The sequence below is a fragment of the Camelina sativa genome, chromosome 13 (genome assembly GCF_030686135.1).
Source record: "Camelina sativa cultivar CO46 ecotype springtype chromosome 13, ASM3068613v1".
Lineage (NCBI taxonomy): Eukaryota > Viridiplantae > Streptophyta > Magnoliopsida > Brassicales > Brassicaceae > Camelina > Camelina sativa.
The window spans coordinates 10,097,692-10,115,429 of NC_141892.1; the positions used below are offsets into that span (position 1 = coordinate 10,097,692).

Here is a 17,738-nt window from a genome sequence, read left to right on the forward strand (position 1 = left end):
GTATCCAATCAACCGGATAAATATGGACAATCTCAAATTATGATATCTTATTAATTAATTATGTTCTTTTTTTATTTGTTTTGGTTTGTTGTATAAACCAACCAATGTTCACCAACTCCCATGACGTCATATAAGGTTAACAAAAAAGTTAGAGAAATACTGAGAAAATAAAAGAGATATAGGATACTTTACGTTACGTTACTTAATTATATAGATAGCCCTAACCTAAAAGGAACTCTTTAAATATATATATATATAACTTGTAACAACATTTCTTTTGCGCGAATCTTGTTTCTTATCGAAACCGTAAAAGTTTTAAATTATGTAAATGTAAAATCGGCAAAGTTAAGTGAATGAATCCAATTAATCATAATATATTTAGTATATGCTAAATCCGGTATATAATTAATATCGAGAATTCTATAACAGAAAAGGTAGCTAATAGTTTCTATTTACAGAAAAAGGTAATTTACAAGTACTCGTTAATGAGTCTTTGTTGTTACCAATTTTTTTTTCTTTTTTTTTTTTAAACAAACATGTATTTTCATTCTATTAGAATAAAAACCATACAAAGTATAAACGATTGTTTGAACAAGATCATAAAGGGAGATTTCCCAAAGTTAACAACAACAAGGAAGCAGAGATAGATAAAGGCCAACGATAGTGGGAACTTGAGCGCTATGAACCAAGTGCTGGCAAGCATTTTGGAACCTGTGAGGTCAAGAAATATCGAAGCATATTCCATGATTAAATCAATGGATGAAGAGATGACCACTGTCTTGAGTTGAAGACGAAGCAGCGACGTTGAAAATGCCAAAGCTGAAACTCTCATCGGGATGAGAAAGTCTACACGAAGTAGGGCTTTGCCAAGGGATTGAGCATGGATAGAAGGGCTCAGATTGTCAGCAATTGGAATGATGGTTACGGTTTTAAGGTTTGCTGGGCTTTGCTTGAAGAGGTTGAGGTAACCACTACTCCTTGGAGTTGGGGTCATAATGCCACAATTCTTCAAGCGAAATGGACTTCAAAAAGTTGATATGATGCAATTTAGATGGCTCATAAACAGGAGAGTTGGAGAGAGGAGGCTGATGGAACACCAGTAACCACCGCTTCGTAGAAACAGGATCATAATGTCGGGTTCCTTCAAGCTATTTCCTTCAAAGGAATCTTCCTTAGGTGACTCTGGTAACATGCTTTTCAATAAACTCTTGTACCAAGCTAGAGACAATGGTGACTTAACTTGCAAGTGTATACGAGCACATGATACCATTAAGCTATACAACGGTTGACTAGGATGGAAAAGAGTAGAGTTCAGACCAGACCAAGGTAGAAACTGAGGTTGAGAGAGTCGATTTTTTGGTGAAAAATGGCATATGGGAGGAGAGGGTGCAAGAAACACAGTCAAACAGACTGTCGGGTCAGAAACATTAGCGGGGCTCAGCCTTGCAAACCTCCAGACAACATTAATCAACTGGCATCGACTCAAAGAATCATCAAGCAATTCAGAGGGAACCATTGCCCTGCTACCGAGGAAACCTCGACTTGACCAAGCAGATATAATCGGTACCAACAAGATTGAACTTGACAAAACACAACAATAAGAAACGCTGAGTAGACAAACTCTACTATTAGATTTAGTCTGTCGAAGAAGTGCCAGCAATAGTGAACATTCGCAAACCGTTACCAAAGAGGAATGAAGCCGCATGGTTTTAAATAGATGAAACCAAGACCCAGTCAACATAAACAGAGATGGCATTGGTATGAAAAATAAATGTACAAACCTGGACCTTGGAAATTGAGAGCATGGATCAAGATTTTTGGTAATGGGCCAACTGATGGATACTGGGCATTCAATCCGATAAACGGTAACTCCATGCAGCTTTGCCGTTAACCGGCCTGAGGGAAAGCTCAGCCATCGGAACATGAGACCAGATCTGAAAGATTGGTAGGGCAATAAATTTGCTAGATTTGACATAGGGCTTTGAAGAAACGTTTGAGTCGGGACGAAGGTCACCGGATACATCCTCCGTCATCTATCTCCGAAAGGTGATTGGTCTTTGGAACTTGTCGACAGGGGAGATAGGGTTTGAGCATACTCCTGAGACTTTTGAACTGATTGAGTAGGGGGCCATACGAAAGGTAACAAAGAGGAAATTATAAGAGGGGAGACAGCTACGGAGCCAAAGTTCCGACGCCGGCAAACCGAAGCTTCACCGGCGTCGAAGGAGTTTTTTTTTGCGAGGTTCTCGATATTCGGGACAGGGAGAGAAACTATGTCTGCTGTTGTTACCAATTCCTTTGAATAATTTTCTGAAAAGAGTCTGTTATACGATTTCGTTACTAATTAAAAATTAATATATGATAACTTTGAGTGTTCGATCCATATATAGTTTAAGTACACATCTCCATATGATTAAATGTTGAACTAATCTTTGAGTTTTGTGATTACGCAGCTACATATATACACTAGTTTTGCGATTTCAATTAATTTGTTAAAAACTTTCACATTAATCTGGTATGGAACATCTCTTTACTTATGTCAGATGGGAATAATAGTCTTACGTTTTTTTGCAATTTTAAAACTTATTTTTTATACGTTTTGCAGTTAAAAATATATTATAAAAGTTAAAACTGGTAATGTGATTCATATTTGAAGATATCATATTCCTTGACTTTTTTTGTGACTTTGTATGTTTTGCAGTTAAAAATATATTATAAAAGTTAAAAACCGGTCAAAAATAAAGCCAATGTGATTTATATTTGAAGATATCATATTCCTTGATTTTTTTTGTGACTTTTTTTCTATATGTGGCTAAACTAAATAAATAACTGACAATAAAAAGAGGGAATTGGATATTTGTTAGGGGCCATATGCCCAAAAAGATTTCGTTGCCTAAAGTGTCCACAAGGCTAGCAAGTTATGGTTTTTGATGACATATACAAGTAGCGCTCCAATCTTTATTTCCAAACAATTTTTTTAGAGGGCCGTGAGATTTCTCTCTCTCTCCAACCATTTCTCCGTCACCAGATCTAATAGTCCGGCACATTCTATGACCGGAATGCATCGGATTCTATCATTTTCTATGTTTCACGCACTCTTTTCTTTTCACTCTATCTGTTTCATCATAGATGGTGATGCTACCGGATCGATGCACTACAAAAAAGTGTGGTATTACATCACTTATTTTCTATTTTTGCATCAGTTTCAAATGATGCAAAAAAAATTTGCATCATTTTAACGATTGTTTATATTTTGTTGATGCAAATATTTGTATCGGTTTATATCAAATCGATGTTAATATTCAAAATATTTATATCGATTATTGTAATCAATGTCAATATATATCATTTATTTAATATTGATGTCAACATTTATATCAATTTATTTAGGTGATGTTAGTATTTATGTCACTTAGTTAAACTGATGTTTAAAATTAGTGTTAGTTTTAATCCGTAATTTTAATATTATTTACAGTAATTGATGTTAAATATTCCTATCAATTATAAATAACTTATTTTAAAATTAGTGCTAGTTTTCATAAATAATTCTATTAATAGTGTCATTTATAATATTCGATGTTAATAGTATTAATTAATTATTAAATTATTGTCAAATTTTTATGTTAATAACCAAAAAAATAATTATTTTTCGTTCAAAATAATGTAACAAATAAATTTATTTGGCATCATTAATGAAAAATTAATTCCGCTCAAATTTATTTGTAAAATGTTATGTCACTTATTAAGTTGATGAAAGACATTATATTTTAAAAATAAATTTGAGCGGAATAAACACTACAAAATATTATATATTTGGCATCATTTATAAATAACCAACACCAGTTCTAATATTTTTAAGTTAGTTCTTAATTTGATGTTATAAAACTGATATTAAATTGTACAAAGTTTGTGGTAGTTAAAAAATAGTGAAAAATGATGCTTCTAATTTTTTAATGTTTTTTACATGAGCTTTTTTTAAAAGAAAATATATATTAATGTAATTAATATAATTTATTTTAGCATCAGTTTCTATTGATGTAAAATTTGTATCATTTTTAAAATTGATCTTACCAAAAAATTAATAGATACATCAATCATCAAAATGATGTAAATTTATTTTTTAATCAATTTTTCTAAAGTGATACAAACAAATAGGACTTGAATCAGTTTTATCTAACTGATGTCAAACTAGTCAATTATAATATCAATTAATATAATTGATGCTTAGTTGCTTCATTTATAAATAAGTAATTTAAAATAATATTACTTAGTTTTGTGATACTATTTAAGTGATACAATATGCTTGTTTTTTCATAGTGACGAGTAGAAGGAAAGTCACTTTCTGTGACTGAGATCGGTCATAACCGGAATGCACGAAGGAACCATGATGGACTGCACTTTTGTAAGCCCAAACTAGAAGGCCAGCTCCTGACGCGACTTACCGTTACAATTTACACCTAACCACAGCTCCCTCAATTTCATTTTCGCTCTTCTGTCTGCCTAAATTTTGATTCATATCCATATAGCTCACTCTCTCACTAGTTTGCTATTTTTTCAAATCCATCTCCTCTCTCTATCTCTCCCTTGTTTGTTACAATTTCAAATTACTCTCGTCTTTACATCTCACTCTTCTTCTTCATCTCTCTCACTCACTTTGATCAGAAAACCACCATGAAGAAGTCAATCGTCTGCGATTAATCATCGAATCTACCTCGCCATGCTCTCGCCACGAAGGTCCACGAGTTTTTGACCGGATATTCACGACCTGAAGTTGACAGAGGAGAGATAGCTGACTACGCTCTTGGATTCTCCAAAGACTTCCCGGAGCTTATATAAAACTCACGACATGTTCTAACAGCTTATAAAACTCACTCAACACAACACCTTTAGAAGTATAAGAGTGTCTTTTGTCTCTTTCTCTGTTGCATTAAACTGACAATTTGTGGCGGGGAGAAACCATGGCTATGACGGAGATGGCAATGAAGTCTTCAGTATCTGCAAAACTCACTCTTCCTTCTTCTACATTTTGTAAGAAGGCATTGGGACAAATCTCTATTTCACTTCCAACATAAGCTTCAATCTCTCTATTATCTCTCTTTGCATCTCCTGCTCATGAAGCCAAAGCTGTTGTGTCCATTTCCAAGGACCAAATCGTCTCCTCTCTCACTAAAGTATGATAACATGCAATCTGACTTAATTTTTACTTGTCTTGTATTGACCAAATCGTATCCTTTTCTTTGTTAATGAGTGTTAATTATTGTCTTTAACAGGTGGATAAACACAATCAACCAAGTTCAAGAAACTGGTTTGAAGCTAAGTCGATTGCTTCGTCGACCATGGAGACGATTTCTTCAGCTGATTCTAGTGTCATTGTTGTTGTAGCTGGTGCTGCATTTATTGCTTACCTTCTTTTCCCTCATGTTTGGTCTGCAATATCTTTTAACTTCCGTGGATACAAAGGTACCTCATCTTTTAGCTTCATACTCCATATAGATCATCTTGAGTTGAGCCCAACTTAATTAAGTTTGTGAACAGTTGAGAAAGTTGAGAATTAACTCTACAAATGTGATGTATGTTTTGAATGAAGGTGATCTTACCGCGGCTCAAACGCTTGATCTTCTCTGTTCCAAGAATTACTTAATGGTAAATATAAGATCAGAGAAAGAAAAGGAGAAAGCTGAGATTCCAAGGCTCCCTTCAAATGCTAAGAACCGTATGATTGCGATTTCGTAAGTGTTTGTTTATATTTGATCATTCTTTTCATGTTTTCTAGCCACACCCTAAATTTTTTGAAAGAAACGACATAAAACTTGTTCTTGTGATGATCCGATTAGAAGAACTACCAAACAAAGTAAAAGGAATTGTGAAGAGCTCTAAAAGAGTTGAATCAGAGATAGCTGCATTAAACATTTCTTACCTCAAGAGAATCAACAAAGGCTCTAATATCATCATCTTGGACTCATGGATTTTGTTTTATTTGCTCTTTCACAAGACCTTTTAAATCTTGTTAAACCAAAAAGATTCATTTTTTTTGGTCAAACCAAAAAGATTCATCTTTATTGGTCTATTTTGGGCTTGTAGGTACTCAAATTCGGCTAAGATAGTGGCAAAAACGTTGAAGGTTCTCGGGTTCAGGAATTGCTATATTGTGACAGTTGGATTCTCTGGTGGCAGAGGATGAATGCAGAGTCGGTTAGGCACTGATTCACACAACTATCATCTAATTCTCTGTTTGTAAATTACCATTATGCTCCCAGTTTCATTGTACCACTTCTCTATGAGGATCACATTACAAGTTCTTAATGAAACAGCTGTTTTAAAAAAAATAAAAATAAAAATAAAAATATAAGAAATTAAACATTTTTTTTTATAAATATAAACAAATAATTATTATATGTATAAAAGTATACTAATTGTAATTTTAAATTACTAATCCTATAAGAAAAATTAAGGAAATTATAACATTAATTAATATAATACCATGATTAAAGAAATTATACCGGCAATTATTAATCATCAAAAAAAAAAATTATAGATACTCACCTTTACATAATCTATTCTATTAATACTGAAGTATTCATGGACTAACTTTTGGAACATAACTTTGCTTTGGTAGTTTTTAAATACAAAGGTTAGTAATCTAATTATTTCATTCATCCTTCATATGAATATAAATGTAATTTTAAAGTATCAAAAAACGGATAAATACGCGGGTCATTTTAACCCGGTAATCTACCATGATTTTAAGTTCTAATCGCAGTCGTTCATTACAAAATTTTGTTAGATCTTGATCGTTAATTTTCTATATTGTTGATTTAATCTTGGTTAATTTAATCAACCATAATCTTGCCTAAATCTTAATCGCTTAGAATATTTAATTAAGTAAAACATATACATCACAATTAAATAAGGAAAACGTTTAAATACATAATAAATCAAATCTAAATTTTTGATTCTTTAAAAATATTTTAGGAAAAAAAACAATTAACATTTGTGCATACTTTTCCTCACAGTTATAGGAACAAATAAATAAATACAGTTTAATTTTGAAAAAAAATAACTAATTAAGAAAAAAGTTACTTTAAAACGTATTTTAAAATAGTAAAATATTTATTTTAACCTTAATAATATAAATTTAATTAATATATAAGATATGTGAAGTTAATAAAAATCAATTCAAAATTATTTTAATGGATATATAAAATATATCTAAAATCAACTTATTTGTAAATACTCTCTAAAACACAAGATATGCAAGAAATATCTTTAAAAAGGTCTTATGTAACTAATATATTTTGTAATGATAAATAAAAATAATATATATTTATAAAAATAAACTATTTCATGGATTACATTTTTTGTTTAAGAAAAATTCTAAAAAATTCTTTTTTAAAAAACAAAAAAGAAACAAAGAAATTTTAATTTATCTTTGTATTTCTAAAAAGTAATTACCCTAAAATGAGTATTGAAAACTCTAAAACTATATATTTATAGAAAATTGAATATTAATAAATAGTTTTTTAATTTATTTACTATGAGTTGATCTTCTATAGTAGAAAGAAATAAATTATATGACCAAAAATATGAGAAAAGCACAAAATTTAGTTATGTTCTTATCCAAAAATTTTGGACGAAAATTTTAAAAGAGAACAGTTATGAGACATAAAATTTTTTTACGGATAGGGGCGAAATGAAACAGAGTAAACATGACAAAAAGGGATGGGACGAGAGGTCTTTGCCATTGTGAAATAGTTACGTGGAGGTTATATACGTGCAATGGTACAAACTAAAACCAAATTAAAATCTAATATTTGGATTTAACATCTTTAAACTATCACCAAAAACTGCAAAACGATCATTGTATAAAAGCATATTCGTGTATTTGTTTCTAGTATATTCACGGTTGCGTAACAGAGGGAACACTATGTAACTAGATAGATTCTCCTAGATTTCAGAGTTCAGTTTGATACTCTTGCTATATATGTAATCTCTCATAAGCTTGTTCAATATACGAACTTCTTTGGCCGCTGTACCTTCTTTAGATGCAGTAGCCACCATGATTTTGTCTAAGCGGTGGCGTTTTATCTGGACCATGGTGCCCTTTCTTGCGTACAAAGAAAGTGATGATGACGGAGATTATCTTGATTTGGATTATGATGACGATGACGATAACGATGATAATAACGATGAAGATGAAGATGACGCTGGCGATGGAGATGGAGATGGCAAAAAAAGCGTTTGGTGGTTTCTTAATAAGTCAAGGGAATTCCACATAGCACCTGTTTTAGCAATCTTGCCCATCAAACTCGGTCCACAATGTCCTACTGATGCTAATGTCGGAAAATGGGTTGAAAGCGCTGTTAACCGCAGCGTGTAGGTGCTTTTTCTGAAGCCAGATTACAATGATGATGTAGTAGATACTAGGTCTTTGGTTATGGATACTCTGGCTTTAAGAGACTTTTACATCACTGATCGTTCAGGAGACTCTTTCTCGATCAACAATATTGCCTCGCCTCCAATATGCAGAATCCAATTAATCATACTATATTAGTATATGCCAAATCCTGTGTATAATTAATTGTATAACTGAAAAGGTAGCTAATAGTTGCTATTAACAGCGCTTTCAACCCATTAATGAGTCCTTCTTGTTACCAATTCCATAGAATAATTTTTGAAAAGAATCTGTTATGTGATTTAGGCTCCTGGTAACCAAAATTTAGGAAAAGAACGAGGAGGAATATAATATTCCTCTTCATTCCTCAAAATTTTTACCATTTACAAAGAATATTATTTCCTCATCCTTCCTCTACATTCTTCATAAAATGATGAACACCAAAAATGTTTCTCCCCAAAATTGATGAGGAACAAATAGAACACAAAAAGAATTAATATTAAAATTCGTTTTTTATTTTAAAATAAATAAAAAAATATGTTTATTAATAATATTTTAATTGTATAATACAATAATATTCATATTTTTCACAGTATATTGGCAGAAAAGTATCTGTGATACAAAATTTCATGTTAAATTAATTTGAAAGCTTTATTTGGAAATTGTATGAATAGTAAATTAAATTTAAAAGATGTGTATTTCATAAATAAAAACTAAAGAATATTTTAAATTAAATTTTATTGTTGGTTAATATTAACTATTAGTATTTAATATGATGTCTCTAAAATTTAATTCACAAATTTTATTTTAAAATCAAATGTAAAATTTATTTTATATACATTAAAAGTAGTATTAGTATTTTTATTCACTGATTGATTTAATATTTAATCTATTTTTAAAAATATTGTTATTATTTGGTTACCAGTCATTATTTTGTTCTTTCTCTGCATCTTTTCCTTTCATTCCTCTAAAATTGTTTATTCCGTTTCTCATTATTCTTTTTATTCATTTTTCTTTTGTTCCTCTAATGGTTACTAGTAGAAGCCTTAATTACTAATTAAAACTTGTTTTTTTCCCTTTCATGAGTAATAATAATACTCTACATGATAACTTTGAGTTTTCGATCCATTTATAGTTTAAGTACACATCTACATATGACTTAATGTTGAACTAATCTTCGAGTTTTTTGATTACGGAGCTACATATATACTGATATACACTAGTTTTGCGATTGCAATTAATTTGTTAAACAGTTTCACATTAATATGGTATGGAACATCTCTTTTACAGTTTTACTTATGTCAGATGGCAATAATAGTCTTATTTTGGTCGCTCCCTTAAAAAAAATGTCATAAACTTTTAGTTTTATTACAAACTATTGAACAATTAATTTTAAACCATAAAATTATTCAATGATTCAGAATTATGGAATCAAGATGACAAAAATTTAGGCGTTTTACAATGATATATAGGACCGAGTCATTACTTATAAATCATTTCTTAGGTTCTTCTTCCTTCTTCTCTTCCTTCTTCTCCTCTTTCTTTTCCTCTTTCTTCTCTTCCTTCTTCTCTTCTTTCTTCTCCTCTTTGGCCGGTCCAACCGATATCAAATCGACTTTACCAACCTTCTTCAACTTCTTTACCACAGCAACCGCATCCATCGAACCTATCACCGTCAGTTTTTGATCCTTCATATCAGCTGCTATCGAATCAACTCCTGCTTAAACACAATCCTACCTCTTAGCATAAGAGTAGTACATTTGTATCATATTAGATCATACACTCATCGTTTTGAAACTAATGTAAAAAAATAACACTTAAATCAGTTTTGTTACCTTACTATACTAATCCCATTATCTACAAATAACCCATAAGGCAGACAACGTAGTTTCCATATCAGCCAGCCTTAACTAGGCCCAAACTAATCCTGATTTGTTCGGCCCATAAAATATCACTTCCTTGACTATGTGTCAAGAAAGGTCAAATAATCCAAGCTCTTAAGAAGCTTGACGCAATTATAGCATCAAACCAGATTTCATAACGATTGTTTCATACTATAACTTAGCTAAGTAATGGTAATTTAGTTGAGTGACAAAACCAGCAGCAAACGTTTACTCTCCAAATCCTTAAAAAAAAAGTTTCTAAAATAGATTGAACATAACTACGGCTCTAAAACCCAGAATCAAGAACTGAGTTTCAAATCAAAAGTGAAAATATAATTAATAAGTAATCACCGAAGATATCAGCTGCAGCTTCTATGGCTTTCTGCTTGGTCCTATCATCTGTCATGGTTAAAACCTTCAACACCACTTTCTATACAACACAACAAAAAAAGTAAAATTACAATATAGGAGAAAGAGATATATCATCATATTCAATTTTTAAAACTGATATGAGAAACGAACCTGAGCCATTTGGTCTTGGGATCTTGGAGAAGAGAAGAGATCGAGAAAGGAAAAAAAGAGTTTGATGTTTTTGTTTTTTCTTCTTTCTTTAGTTATAGACAAGAGAGAAAAATGGGGGTATTGAATATTTGCTTGACAATTGACAAAAGTTTGTGGTGGCTTTTGGTAAAAGAAGATGAGAGAACCAACATGTGACGTATGTTTTTGTAATGGACAGCTCTGCAATATTCTTACTTTGCCTACTTTTTTCTAAAGTTGTTTTGTATTTTTCTCGTAAGCCCATCACTCAGTATAAATCATTCCATTAGTGTACTAGTAAGACTGCTACCAATAACCATTACAAAAAAAAATGCATAAAAGAATAAATAGTTTTTGAGGAATGAAAAAAAGATTTGAAGATAAAAAAACAAAATAATAAATAATAACCAAACAATAACAAAATCTTTTAAAATATATTAAATATTAAATAAATCAATACTACAAAAAAAAAGTGAATATTGTGACTAGAAAAATGTGACCATTTTTTTGGTCTGAATATTGTGACAATTTACATACAAAATTATAACCTTTAATTCAGTCATAAATGTGTTATCATTTGGTCATAATATTATGACTGAATTAAAAGTATCTAACTTATGTCACTACTTCTACTTATGTCGAATTTATTACAAAATATAGTCACAAATATAAATACGGATTTGCAACCATCCTCCTCCCCCTCAGCCTTGTCCACCTCCCAGTTCCCCAACCTTTTACCCCCGGATCACTAAAACCCTTGCTTACCTCCAATTCAAACCTACAAGTTTCTCTTGACTATGAAACTCGGATTGAAGATTCAGGTAAACACGCTAAATGCCTCCGATTGAATCGAATTGAAGATTCAAGTTTCAACAAGCCTAAGTGGAAACGTCGCTCACTCTAGGTCTAGGTAAGTCTCTTTCTTTCTCTCCCGTGACACATTCCTAATATATATTTTTTTTGAGTGGTGAAGAATTGACAGTAAAGAGGCATTTGCGTCTGATTGCTTTGATTAAGAGATGTGGTTTTGGATCTGTTTCAGGCTATTAACTATTTGATCTACATTTTTTCCATCTGATTCCTATTTGTTGTTAATTGCTGTATTTTTTTGCAAGAGTCGTAAAATAGAGTTATCTAAATCAAGGAGGTCGATATAGTATAACCGGACATGTTAGTATTTAAATGTCTCGTCCATGCTTTACTAGACTTGTACTAGGTGTTAACATCCAAATTGGTCCAAAAGGAGATAATTTTTAACTATTTTGGTCGCCAAGGACGGTAGTACGCAGAGTTTCGTTTCTAGGTAGGGAACAGAAGAAGACACTAGCAGTTCTTGAGATAGCAAGAAGGCTTTGTTTTAAAAAAAAAATCCCAAACATACTGATAGAGTTAAACTAAGAAAAGAATCTTTGGGTTACGTCTTTTTTTTTTTCATGTTGGTGTGGGTACCTGAATTACCAGCTTGATGCCATCCATATTCAATGCTAGTGCCGTTGTTTGCTGGTTCAACCAAGGTCACATACGGACTTTCACAGATCATGGATCAACTCGGGAAAGAAGAATAAGTACTCTACTTCACCAGCTGAAGAAGCCAGGTACCAATTTCTTTCTTTTCATAAAAAGCTTTTACAGAATTTTTGCCTCAGGATTTTAAGAGCTGGTTGAATGAGATCAACGGTTGGAGAATCAAAGAGCAACGTTGAAACCTGTAGAAGAGAGGCACTTTAGATTAGTAATACATTCTTGAAAAGAAGATGTTTTTTGAAGGTTTGGCGTAACTGTTGACTTGGATGAGATCAGCTGTTTGCACATACTCAAAATCGAAGTTCACAACTACATCATGCCAGGGAAGGACAATTTCTCAGGCCAGACATATATGTTTGCCTGTGACCAAGCTGAGACGGCATACGTTCTATTCCACTGTATGATCACTAAGGCGAGAGACTAGTTGCAGTTACACTTCTCATGCGGTTTAGTTTGTTTGTAACATAGCTTCTTTCTTCTTATTATCATCATCTAGAGAGTTTGTATAGTTTAGAGACTTCCAAAATATGTTATCAACAAATTGATGTCTGTTAAGTGAATATTATTGTTTGCTGGCTCTTATTATTCTAATTTTTATTGTATATGTAATTATAAATTTTAAATAAAATGGTTCTGCAAATAGTTAAAAAAAAACTTGGTAATCATTTGTGACTAAACTTCCATGGAATTTTCGAATTTCTAGTTTTGTAACAATTTGTTACGAGTTTAGTAAAGACAAAATGTCACTAATAAAAATCAACTTGTGACGATTGTGTCACTATAATTGAGTCACTAATTGTTGCAGGTTTATGACAATATTTTTGGTTGTAAAATGTAACGATATGTGACTAAGATATGGTGTCATTTTGTGACAAAATTATATGTCACTAATTGTGTCTCATTTGAGACTATTGGGAATGTGTCACAAATGGTGACGAGTTGTTACCATTGGAAATTGTCACAAAATTTTGTGACCTTTTTGAGACATATCATAATTTGTCTCATTTTTGTCACAATTAAGATATTGTGACAAAATATTCATAAATTGTGACGGAAATAACAGTATTAATACTCACTTTTTACTGTATTGCAAATTTCAATAATAATATTAATACTACTTTTAATGTATATATATTGAATTTTACATTTGATTTTAAAATAAAATTTGTGAATTAAATTTTAGATATGTCATATTGCATATTAATAATTAATATTAATCTTCAATAAAATTTTAAGAGTAAATTCAAATATTTTTAGTTTTATTTACGATATAAACATTTCTAAAATTTATTTTACTATTTACTATTTATATAGTTTTCAAATAGAGCATTAAAATTAGTTTAACATGAAATTCATATCAAAAATATTTTTTTCTATCAATACATTGTGAAAATATGATATTACAAAATTGAATTATTATTAATGGACATAAATTTTTGATTATTTTATAACAAAAAATGAACTTTAATATATGTTCTTTTTTTGTTCATTTGTTCCTCGTCCATTTTAGGGAGGAATATTTTTTTTTTATTTTTCCTCATTCTTTGAAAAGTGTAGAGAAATGTAAAGCAAAAAATATTAATTTCATATTAATATTAAAAATATTAATCAAATATTAAAATATTAATCTCACGTAGTAAATTAAATTTCTTAATTAAGACTAAAACTATTAATCTCAGATAGTAAATTAAATTGGTGGCTTCTTTTTCTTTTGTTTTTCCAAATTTAATTTACTACCTGAAATTAATATTTTAAATATTAGGTTTGAGTCGACTAAGAAAAGTCATAACCGACGACTCAGACGTAATTAATATTAAAAATTTTAATCTCATGTACTACCAATTAATCTCAAATAGTAAATATTAAGACTAAAAATATTAATCTCAGGTACTACCAATTAAAACCTAAGACTAAGAAAAGTCATAACCGACGACTCAGACATAATCACTATCTTTTTATTTTTTTATAAATTAATTAATAAAATGAAGAATACCAGTATTAAACCTCGAGACGTTCATGATGATGCCATCTGGAAGATGGTGAAAAGCTGTCTGTGGATTGAGAGGAAAAAAAATAGAAGAAGCTCGTCTTGAGCTTTTAAGAAACTTTTTAAGAGCGTTTTAGAAACTTTTTTTAGAGCTTTAGACAAAATTTTTAACAAAATCAGTTGACTATGTGTTGATAAATAGTATCAAACTTATCAGAAATTATTAACTAAATCATTGACTATGCGTTTTGATTAACAAATGTTTTTGAAATTAATTATGGAATAGGTTGATAAATCATTAATTTCGTGTGTTAAACTTATAAGAACTGTAATTATAAAATATTTATTGAAATTAATTATGCAATAAATTAATAAAATTTTGATTTCATGATTTAAAAAGAAATAATATTAATTTTGTTAAAAGTAGTTTTATAATTAAAATATGTCTCTAATCAGGTCCGTCAGCATTCACATCATTGTTTTTGATAGTTAACTAATGGTTAAATTAGTCAATACTGATTTTGACATGCATTGATAAGAGTTCGCGTAGTTTATTTAAATTTTATTAATGATTTATGTTGAAAAATACACTTGTCTTGTTGTTTGGGTACACTCTGAAAATATTTCGAGATGAAATTTATGTTTTTAGATACTTTTTAAGAGTTTTTGTATGTTGCAAGTTTTTATGAGCTTCATAAAACGTTGGTCACGTTTGTTTTTCTACGTTTGGTAATCTGTATCTTTCTAGTCACATAAGTGGTTTGTTTTTGATTTTTTTATAAGGTAACTAACTAGTTACTTAAAACTAAACATCATCATTCTTCATCCGTACAAAAGGGCCAACCACGTCTTTTCAATTACAGAAATCTAAGTTTTCATTTACATACTAGAGAAAAATTAGCTTAGAGGTCATATCACTTCTTCTTTTATATCACTTCTTCTTTTACCATGGAGCCGATGCAGTTGTCTGAAACTCAAGCTTCCCATCATCAAGCTCTTGGACAATCTTTGCTGCAAATGACTTACTCTGAGCTATCTCTTTCTCTGTTGAACAACACAAAAAGTGGTTGATTTAATTTTAACTTGTTAAAACTTAAAACCAAACATCATTAATCATCCAAAAAGGGCCAACGTAGTCTTTTCAATTACATATAGTCTAAGTGCAGAATGGAGAGATTAGCTTAAAAAGCTCATATAATTTTTTATCATATCACCACGGAGCCGATGCAGTTGCCTGAAACTCAAGCTTCACATCATCAAGCTCTTGGACAATCTTTGCTTCATATGACATACTCTCAGCTATATCTTTGTCCATCTCCTCATTCAGCCTTTGCAGCTCAAGAATCTTGCGCTTGTTCTCAACCTTTGCACTCTCTTTCTCTGCAGTCACTTTCTTGGCACCTTTGAGCTCGTCCTCTTTCTTTGATTGCATACCTTTAAGAGTCAACAACTTATAGATTCTCGACTGAGCTACTTTTACGTTGAACCCGTGTTTCTCTAACTCGGCCAAGGAATTACTGATCCTTATGAATGAGCTTATGGTCTCCTTGTGTGGCAGATGTTTGACTTCATCAAGTAAACCAGAAAAGGTAAACATCATACCAACCGCTAACATTTCTCGGGATTCTTCTCTAGTCTCCACCAATGGGTTGAAATGAGGACTTTGTGGGACTGTTTTAAACACCTCCATTGATTCAAGTATCTTCCAAAATGGTGACTTCTTCTCAAAGGGCAAAACCATTGTTGTATCCTTTGCTACAGAACAAAGGTTATCTTCTCTTTTCCTCTTTCGATTAATATCTTCGTTATTTCCCTGAACGGAAGTTGTCAAGAGGATTAAGATGATAAGCCACCAGCTAACAAACTAGCGAGAAATCGAGAAATGATAATGTCAAAGCGAAAAGTTCCACTTTACATTCTCTCGTGCTGAATCGTTTTCAGCCTTTACTTGTTTCAACGGTGTTATGGTCATGCCTGGAGGTGGAGTTACATGATCAGATTCATTTGCTGGAAAACAGTGGAAATTATAAGATCAATTTTTCATGATATAGAAACTGAAAATGTGTTTGTAGAATTCGCTTTGATTTCGGAGAGTGTTACCAAACTTACCATTCATCACAGAATCACCCCTCTTATCTCCTGATCCCTGAGTTAAAGACAATTCCCTAGTCTGCAACATATAACACAGATCATAAACCACAACAAGAAGATAACAAAACAAAGACTTCCAATGCAAACCATTGTTACACATCTAAGAAATGTAGTCAAAGGAGCTGAGAAGTTCTGAAACTACAATGACAGTTTTCCTATTTCCATTAATCACACGAATTAGTCACTATTGACAATAATCTAGTGTTGTCATTATTCACAAAAACAAAGACTTCCAATGCAAACCATTGTTACATCTAAGAAACACACTCAAAGCTAGCAACTTTTCTTATTTCCATTCTTGCAAACTGTTCACACGAATTAGTCACTATTGAAAATAATCTAGTGTTGGACTGAAACCAGTGAATAAAAAACGTTAAGTACCTTCCAAACACCATCTTCCCACGCCTTCAAAGACCTAAGATCCGATTTTTTGAACAGCGCTTTCTTCTTTGTAGCCTCCATATGCAATCCACACCAGAGCCTTCCCACCATTGGTATTTGACTTTTCGTAACCCGTCCTTGACGCCATCCATAACCATCATGATACACCTCTATGAAATCATCCACTTGATACTCTTCAACCCGAACAAAAGGTGGTATAGGCCTAAGACTACGCAAATCGACCGTTTTGTTTGGTCTTCCCTCATAACTCTTGCGGATCAAAGGCATATCCTTGACAATATACTTATACACACCAGCATCATCCTCTTTAAACTCTTTAATAACCATTGCAGGTACCCATACGACCTCATCAGCTTCATTTATCTTAGACCTTAGTTCCACCATTGTTCCAGGACTAAACATAGGCTCCTCAGCTAACCGCCTCAAGAACTACTAACAATAAAGTTAAAGTCTTTCATTAAGATTTCACAACCAAAACATTAGAAAAAAAAAAACAAAACTTTCGGTAATAATGGCAAGAAAGATACAAAATTGAGAAGCAAGCAACCCTCAAAAAACACAATTACCTCTGAATCATGTGTTGATTGAATGATCCACCATGAGTATATCTTCTCATCGACCCACTTAAGATGAGGCCTCAAATGCTTTCTATCAAACTGAATGATCTCAGATATTGAATCAAAGAACACCAAACACTTGTCATGACCAACCTCTTTGACTACAAAACCAGTCCACCACGCATCTTTGTAATCAGCGTCGACGATGGTGCCTATCTCGATATCGATGCAAGCTTGCACATTTTTTGGCGGGATGGGTCGAATCAAGACTTTGTCTCTGAGTTCGTTAAGAGGAGTGGAGA

The 17,738-nt window shown here is 31.7% G+C and overlaps 2 protein-coding genes and 1 long non-coding RNA gene across 3 annotated transcripts in view; 1 reads left to right on the plus strand and 2 right to left on the minus strand.

Moving 5' to 3' along the window:
• Positions 1-9,715: 9,715 nt before the first annotated feature.
• On the minus strand, positions 9,716-11,078 carry LOC104736391 (heavy metal-associated isoprenylated plant protein 39). Its single transcript, XM_010456362.2, has 3 exons — positions 10,798-11,078; positions 10,627-10,705; positions 9,716-10,109 (listed from the first exon to the last, which is right to left on the minus strand). The coding sequence occupies exons 1-3, from the start codon at positions 10,804-10,806 to the stop codon at positions 9,886-9,888; spliced, it is 312 nt and encodes a 103-aa protein (XP_010454664.1). The 5' UTR covers positions 10,807-11,078; the 3' UTR covers positions 9,716-9,885.
• A 401-nt stretch (positions 11,079-11,479) lies between these two features.
• Positions 11,480-12,993, plus strand: LOC104736392 (uncharacterized). The gene is made up of 3 exons (XR_759572.3): positions 11,480-11,725; positions 12,277-12,410; positions 12,583-12,993. It is a non-coding gene; the product is annotated as an uncharacterized LOC104736392 (long non-coding RNA).
• Positions 12,994-15,397: 2,404 nt separating this feature from the next.
• Positions 15,398-17,738, minus strand: part of LOC104736393 (DUF724 domain-containing protein 10-like) — a 3,432-nt gene continuing 1,091 nt past the window's right edge. Inside the window, exons 1-5 of the mRNA XM_010456363.3 lie at positions 17,446-17,738; positions 16,859-17,308; positions 16,436-16,496; positions 16,242-16,333; positions 15,398-16,139 (exon numbers count right to left, since the gene is read on the minus strand). The exon at positions 17,446-17,738 is cut by the window's right edge and continues 1,091 nt beyond it. Of these exons, the coding sequence (XP_010454665.2) occupies positions 15,537-16,139; positions 16,242-16,333; positions 16,436-16,496; positions 16,859-17,308; positions 17,446-17,738 (1,499 nt within the window). The 3' untranslated portion in view covers positions 15,398-15,536. The remainder of the gene's footprint in view (positions 16,140-16,241; positions 16,334-16,435; positions 16,497-16,858; positions 17,309-17,445) is intronic.

Coding starts and splice junctions, on each gene's coding strand:
- LOC104736391 (XM_010456362.2), bottom strand. Junction 10,110..10,626: donor AGCTGCAGCTGATATCTTCG/GTGATTACTTAT, acceptor GTGTTTAAGCAG/GAGTTGATTCGATAGCAGCT.